At 32.3% G+C, this 8,260-nt stretch overlaps 1 protein-coding gene across 1 annotated transcript in view; it reads left to right on the plus strand.

The window, feature by feature from the left end:
* Positions 1-6,673, plus strand: part of Dennd1b (DENN domain containing 1B) — a 228,808-nt gene extending 222,135 nt beyond the window's left edge. The window contains exon 22 of the mRNA XM_076831584.1: positions 444-6,673. Within this exon, the coding sequence (XP_076687699.1) occupies positions 444-977 (534 nt within the window). The 3' untranslated portion in view covers positions 978-6,673. The remainder of the gene's footprint in view (positions 1-443) is intronic.
* The last annotated feature ends 1,587 nt before the right edge of the window (positions 6,674-8,260 follow it).

Raw genomic sequence — 8,260 nt, forward strand, 5'->3', positions numbered from 1 at the left:
TAACATTAAAAAAGGAGGGGGAAGGCTTTGGGGATGTGGCTTAGTGATTAAATGCCTCCAGGTTCAATTCCTGGTATTAAAAAAAATAAAAATAAAAACAATTGAATAAATGCTTTAAGTACATGAAGGATAATAGTATGAGCAATGGCAACCCTGTTCTGATTGTAAGAGACTCCAGAACTTGGCATGAATTATATAGTCTAGTTTGAATTTGACAGGTGACAATTATAAAGACATAGAGACCAAAGTCCATCACATTTCATTCCTGTTCATAGAACGATTTAGAGGTGTCAGAATAACTGTCAGTGCTATAATTCCCCCTGGGAAGAACTTCAAGTTGCCAGTCTTGAAAGATATGAACATTGATTTCAAAATGGAAAAAAATGCTGCTGAAGTAATGCTGTGATCTTATTAAAAGTGTTCTGAATTTGTTATTCTTTCAGAATAAATCCAATGCTCCTAGTGAGAATAACCTGGCTCTCCTATGTGGTGGTTCTGGTGATCAAACAGAGTGGAACCTCGGGCAGGATGATAGTGCTCTCCATGGTAAACACCTCCCTCCATCTCCCAGGAAGAGGGTTTCCTCTAGTGGCTTGACAGATTCTCTCTTCATCCTAAAAGAGGAAAACAGTGAAAAACACCTCAGTGCTGACAATTTGAGTAGCCCTACTGTGGTGGAAAAGCCAGATCTTACTGCAGGATTGAGTTTTCCAATAGCTGTCACTGAAGTATCCCAGACTGATAAAGGAAGAAGAGAAAAGAAAGAAACACTAAGCCAGATTTCAGATGATCTGCTTGCGCCCAGCCTTGGGCAACGTCCATCTACTTTCGTTCCTTGGGAGAAAGAAGGGAAAATCAAAACAACTTCAGAAGATATTGGACTGCTCCATGAAGTAGTGTCATTATGTCACATGTCATCTGACTTCCAACAAGGTTTAACCATTTCAGAAGAAAATACAAGGGGAAACCAAGCTTAAGTCACCAATTAAGGGTCATTCACTTGCATCTAAGCTTCTATGGAAACATTTTGGGATTGCCTGAAATTTATGTAGTAAACAAAATCATTTGTAGGAATGATAACTCTTGCTACTATTTAATTTTTTTTTATTTGGAACAAACATTTCCCCCACTTGTTCATCTTGTGGATATGTATGTTATCCATCGATTTTAAAATGTAAAGTGAATTCTTCTACTGTGCTATTAAATCAGGTACTAGTTTGTATGTATGTCTAAAGTAAGTATTGAACATATGATTTCCCAGTATTTGGTGCTTAAATGCCATTCATTTATTTAAACTAAGTATGCATATATAATTCTTGCATATAACCAGTAGCCATTGTACTAATCTGGTTGAGCATGAACCTGATCAGGATGTCAAAACTAGCCTGAAACTGATGAAATTGTTAACCCACTAATTGCCTTAATCTTAAAACTATATTAAGCATACTTTAATAATGTATGAAATTACATGTAAACTTTGAGAGCTAAGTTATTTGTCCTTCAGAGCAATAATGCCTTTTTCATCAATTTAAGATCAAAATTCATTTTTTAAGGCTCAAAAGCTCTCTTGTGGAAATATTTAATTTGCTTTTATAAGGACACTGTAGCCATGTTTTCCAAAAGGTATAAAGCTATAAATTTACCTTTCACTCAGTGAAATATATGAAGTGCTGAATTGCAATGTGAAGTTAATGACTTCTGTTTACAAATGAGACACGTACAGCATTTTCAGTCTCTGTGTATGCCTTTGCTAGCTAGGGGTTCACTGCAAGAAGGCCAAATGCAATGTAAACTTGTCCAGATTAAAATTTTCATGTCTTTTTTCTTAGCCAATCATTTTCCATCAAAATGCTTCATATCATTATCTCAGATTTATTTTTTTTCAAATAACTGATTTTGTATGTAGAAGTTTTAGATTTATAGAAAAATTGCAAAGACAGTTCAGAGAGTTCCCACAATAGCCCTGTACTCAGTTTCCTAGATTATTAACATCTCACTTCGGTGGAATATATTTGCCATAATTATGAACCAGTATTGATAGTCCATGCATTATTAAGATTTCTGCAGTTTTTCCTTAACGGATGCTTTCTGTTCTAGCATCCCATCCAGGACACCATATTACATTTATTTGTCATGTTTCCTTAGGCTCTTCTTGGCTGTGGCAGTTTATCTTAAACTTTTCTTGTTTTTGATGACCTTGACAGTTTTGAGAAGTAGTGGTCAGATATATTTCAGGGTACCCCTCTTGGAATTTGTTTGATTTTTTTTCCCTCCTAATCACAGTAGGATTATGGGTTTGGGGGGAACAGGTCACAGAAGTAAAGTGTCATTTTCATCACATTATATCAACATGTTTTGTGGATGTTGATGTTGATAACTTGGCTGAGGTAACATTTGTCAGGCTTCTCCAACATTAATTTACTCTTCAACCCCCTTTCTACACTGTGGACTTTGGAAGGAAGTCACTACGAGTCTCCCACTCTTAAGGAGTTAGGCTTCATCTCCTTTAGGCAGAGGGTTATTGGAATAAATCATTTGGAATTCTTCATGGGAAATTTGTCTCCCACAAATTTACTATTAAGCTTTGGAATTCATCTAAATTACATAATTACTTCATGGTAGGGCAGACTAGTGATGTTATGGCTAATTTATCTCTGTGTACCTATTTTCTGTAGCCTCAGTCATGATTATATTCTTTTAAAAATACCTTTTTTAAAGAAAAAAGAAAAAAAATGTATGAGAAACCATTCAAGAACTCTAGTAAGACACCACTGCAAATATTTACTGAAGAAGTATAATTTCAGTTAAAAATCTAAAAGTAGGTTTGTTTAAAACATTGCTTAAAATTATTTATTCAGGTCAGTTTTTTAAAAATTACATTCCAAAATTAAAGGAGTATATTGTAATCAGGATGATTAATCATTCGTAATTGTAAAAGAAGATGAATCTTGTTTTCCTTATAAGAATGGGTTCTAATATTAAGGAAAAAGTTTTTAATCTTTATTTTATCATAAAAGTAAGATTCAGAGTTCTTGTCAAATTTTGCCTTTATATGTTCATTTCAAATTACAGTTTATTGAAATATGCAATAAAAAAACTCCATATATCAGAGGAGCTGTTCTGAGAAGTAAAAAAGGCTACTCTGATGGTTAATCTGCTTGGCAAATGCTCCATTATTTGTGAAAGAATACAAAGCCATCTTTTTTTTTTCCTTTTTTTTTTTATTGTTTGTTCAAAACATGAGGTATTTTTTTTCTCCTTCAGAACTCAGTCTGAAGAATGAGATGATGATGAGTGTAACAGACCAGATTGGGGTGTCAATTGACTTCTTAATAAATAGCATGGCCACAGAAATTTATGTTCTTTTTCTAACTTTCAGTCATCTCACAACATGTTTGGCTCTAATACTATGTTGTTTTGAGGATACTTAGCCACTCACAAATAACGTTAATTGTCTTAAGGAATTTTAAAGTGATTTGTGCCTTATTTTTACATACAAAATTAGATGTTTTACTCTGTTAAAGACAAAAGCAAAAACAAAATTCTACCTGTTATTTCTGAAAAAAATCCAGAAGACCATTAGCAGATATTGGCATCTCAAAACATCAAAGTTCTGAGTACTCAGAGTCTGCTTTTAAACTAGCTTCCCAATATTTAGGTAGATATACTGCAAATGAAGTGAAATTAGCATGAATTCTGAAATAAATAAATTTTATTTTATACTGTGCCCATATTTTCTGTTGTAACTAAACCAGATTACCAAAATTCCCTCACTGTTTGAATTTTTTTCAAAAAAAACAGCACCTCCTCTTTAGCAAAATTATATAAACTTAATGACTTTTGATTTTGTGATATGATCATTTATATGACCTCTAAACTGAGTCATGACTCTTCCTGAATCTTGCTGGAGCTTTTATTATTTTGCCCTTAGATTGCATCCATGGTCTTTCAGGGAAATAGAGAAATATAAATTTAGCGGCTGTTGTTTTGTTTAGTGAAAATGTTGCTAACTGGCATATTTTTATGATTAACTACTTTAGCAAATCTTAGGCACCAAAATAAAGCATGATTATTTTTCCAACTTAAAACTAATAACTCCTTCGTTTTAAAAATATGGACTTTTTAAACCAGTCACAAGGTACGATAACTGAAGGTACAGGGGAAATAAAATAATTAACATTGTTCTTGCTCTGAAAGGAATTGCAAAAGTATTGAAATAATAATATAATAATGTGCTTTGCTTAGAAGTTATCAGCCTAAGATTCGAAAGTCAAGAAAGATGTTCTTTTTTTAATACCTGCTTAATCTAAAGCATGTTCTAAGTACAGAACTAAAGTACCATATCTGATTTCATTAACTTTCCTAATCATTATGCTAATTATAATAATGCTGCTAAGATATCTTTCAGAGACTGATACTCCTTGTTTAACTGATTTTCTGTCAGATAAGCAAGTGGCTTATTCCTCTGTGGGGAATGATGCTCCTTTTTTATGCTTAGGGCCACTTTATTCAGTTTAGTAAGAAGTGAGGGTGTGGACGAGAATCCAATCATGTTGATAAGAATCCAGTTTTTGTAATATGAAATGAATTGCATTCTGCCTCATATATAACAACTTAGAATAAATAAATAATTTAACTTTTTTTAAAAATCCAGTTTTTACTTTTTTCTCTTATCTTTATAATAGCATTCTCTAGAAACAGGTCCTTTCATTTAAATTAAACTAAGTGACTATGCTGTTATTAGGATTTTATGCTAATATTCTAATACTAGAATCCAGGAAATCTAATGAATTGTTTATTAAATAAAATGATGAAGTAGATTCCTGAACAAGAGGAGAAAACTGAATATTCTTATAATCGGTAGACTTTCATTCTTTATTTGAAAATTCAGATTGATTACTTTCATGAATAAGTTTTCTAATGAGAACTTCATTTTGTTTAGCATCAAAGAATCTGAATCTAAGAAAATATCTGTAAATGAGAATATAAATTCAGGAATGTAAGATGAATCTCCAAGTTTAATTCCCCCAGAGCAATTTTTAATATAGGAAAGAGTTTTTAGAAACCTTGTGTCAGTACTGACATTTTTTCTATGTGGAGCCCAGTAATAAGGTTAGTGCATGTTTCATAAAACTTCTTTAAAAGCCAGATTGGTTTTGAGCAAAGCAGTTAACATTATGATCTGGTTAAGGAATACGGAATTATGTACATTTAGACCGAGATGTATTTTATTTTACAAAATAATAGGATTTTGTGCAATACTTTTTTTCTTTCATAATTTAGTTAATATAAATATGCACATCTGCTTTTCTAGCAGATGCCTTAAGGTCATGTCTTTCAGTATTTGCATAAAATTGTATGTAGCAATGTTCTGTGTGATTTTAGGAAAAAATATTCTTTATATTGTTGGTGAGAAAAATGTTTTTTTATTTAAAATAATTATGGATATTGCATTGTTGTATCATAACTAACTGCCTCAGCATCAATAAATATGCAATAAGAAAATCCTGTACCTTAGATTACCAATACTGTTACTTTAAAAGAAATGTTTATGGTACAAACTGTTGATTCTATGTGAGTACACTTAACACATAAGTCTGTTCTGCACCACATAAATTTAAATGGCATTTGTATGGTGATGACCACGTATATAGATTGTAACATCATTTGTGATGAATCTTTGCTAAGATTTATAAAGGGCATTGCCAATACTTTTTAACTGTGTGTAAATTAAGTTAATTTTTGTATAATGTACAGTTTGTTTAACCTTAGAGCTACTATAGATTTCTACTTTTATTATACTTGAAAGAGGCAGAAAGCACTGTGGAAAATTTGTAGCCCTGGATGTAATATGCAAATATACCAAAAAATAAATAAATAAAACAAGGTACTCAACAGCAATGTTAACAGAATGCTTTGTATCCAGTAGGCTATGTTTTTTCAAGCCACGTTTTAGTTTAATGAAGTAATTGAAGATATACAATCTTTTATCTTTGAAGGTTGTAAAGTTGCAAATGATTACCTCTTTGATATGACAAACATGTACGTCTCTTCATCTCTGCTATTTCAGTTCTCAGATGAGAGCCTTGTTGAGATCCATTAATGAATCCACCTTCTGGTTGATGATATGCTGTTTAGAACAGAGCCAGTTTAGAACACTGTGCATGTTAAATGCACTGCATGTGTCAAGTCACCAACCTTTAGATATAGTTTTCATAGGTTATTTTGAGAAATAATCGCATACCAAAAATTAGATTTTAAAAATCCATTATGATTTAGCCATGCCTAAAACAGCAAAAAATAGAAACTGCATGACTCTTACAACTTAAAACACATAAAGCTTTTTTACAAAAGGTGACATGAAGGGTTCAAATGTGAACTTTTCCAAAGCTTATTTCTTTTGCTTTAGATGAAGAGTTATTTCAAAGGACTGAAGATCTTGAGCTTTATGCTCAACATGATAACAGGTATCTGTAAAAACTTACTAGGCATTGAGATTTGCTTCACTGTTCTTGCATCCTTGAGGCTACAATATAAATCATCTCCAAAGTTGACTACTATTGGGAAGACATTGTGTATAAAAGTATTGCTTTGGGACTTTTAAATATGAAAAAATAAATATTGGATGAATTCTACATTACCATAAAGTACCCAAGAATGCAGATATATAATAAAATTGGTCACAATCAAACTTTGTGTGGTGTGCTGATTCTTCTTTCATAGTTGACCATTAATCCCCCTCAGAATTCTAGGTGAATGACTAGAAGGACCCCGCTACCCTCATCTCTAAGCTTTGTAACTGCTGCAGAATCTTTCTGATAGGGCTGCATGAGAGGTATGCACGCTGTTAGGTATAGTAAACATTTTATTAGGTTCTGAAAAATCATAGGCAAATAGTTAAGTAATTAAGGTGTCACTGATTGTTTCAGAGCAAGATCTAAGCCAGACAACTTTGTTTATTGACCCAAATGCATAAGGTTCTAGGATAGAGATAAAATATAGCCAAGTGCTCCAAGGACTGGCAGAATGAACTTCTCATCCAAGACCTACAGTCTCCTAGATTGTCCTTAAGTTTAAATTAAATATCCTATAAAATATTTATGGTCATGACTCTGGTAATTTCTTGTCCAGAAGTAACAGAATGAATTACAGGACATAAAAAGTTGTACATACACGGAAAATATAGCATTAATAGCTAAAATATAAGATACTGTAAAATGGAAGGTTCTAGATTAATTAAAAACCTTCCCCAGGTTCTACTATTGATTGTGGCTTAATAACTTCCCTGAAGTTTTGTTTTCTCTGTATTTTAAACAAAAGTGTCTGTTCTTAGAATTATGTAATATTTATTGAGAAACTTCTGTATGCATAGTAGCTGCCATGTAATTTGAGGGATAGAAAATATTTGTAAGTATCAATTTGAGTTTGAATTTATGGTGATTTGGAGTATGTAGTATAAAATACAACTATAAAACCTTAGTTCTTATCTAATCCAGTGTCGTCGTCTTAGTTTTTCATTAGAATCACCTGGAGAGAAAAAAGAAAAAGAAAAAGAATAACCAGATGATTGGGCCATACTCCTACAAATTCTGCAGTACCTTCTATAGTTAGTTTTTTGTAGACATGAAGAAACTGAAGTTCAAGAAAAACAGTGATATCCTCAAAGTTCCATAGCACCAAATGGTGGCCACATTGGGATTTGAATTGCAAGCTATTAAATATAAATATGGGATAGAACTTATATGGCATGCCCAGCATGTTTTCCCCTTTAATATTAGACAATGTCTTTTTTTTTCATTTTTATTTTTTCAAATTTTAAAGTTTTATCTTGTACTGAAATTTTTTTTGAGAGTTTGTATTAATGCTTGACTTTCTCCTTTTCATTTTTTTCTGTTTTTCATACTCCCCAGCTAGTCTCCAATTCCATCTCAAATATTCTCTCTTTTGTATGTATGCATGTTCCCTCTGCTATCTTTCTATTCTCTCTTCTCTGTCCACCTTATTTGATTGGCATGTGTTGGGGAGATCCACTTGGGTTATGCAGGATAACCTCAGTAACATGTGAATGACATAATCTATTTTGGAAAAAGGCAAAGATTTAACTTGTGAGTTTTAAAAAATATAGAGCCACTGTTATTAACATTTGAAGTTGTTGAGGATATCTAAATATCACAGAACATCCAAAGATATTATCTCCTACTTTTCTAATTTCTCATATTCAAGAACCAGTTCTCAAGACAAACTGTTGTTCTACAGTTTT

Source organism: Callospermophilus lateralis, chromosome 13, assembly GCF_048772815.1.
Source record: "Callospermophilus lateralis isolate mCalLat2 chromosome 13, mCalLat2.hap1, whole genome shotgun sequence".
In the NCBI taxonomy this organism is placed as follows: domain Eukaryota; kingdom Metazoa; phylum Chordata; class Mammalia; order Rodentia; family Sciuridae; genus Callospermophilus; species Callospermophilus lateralis.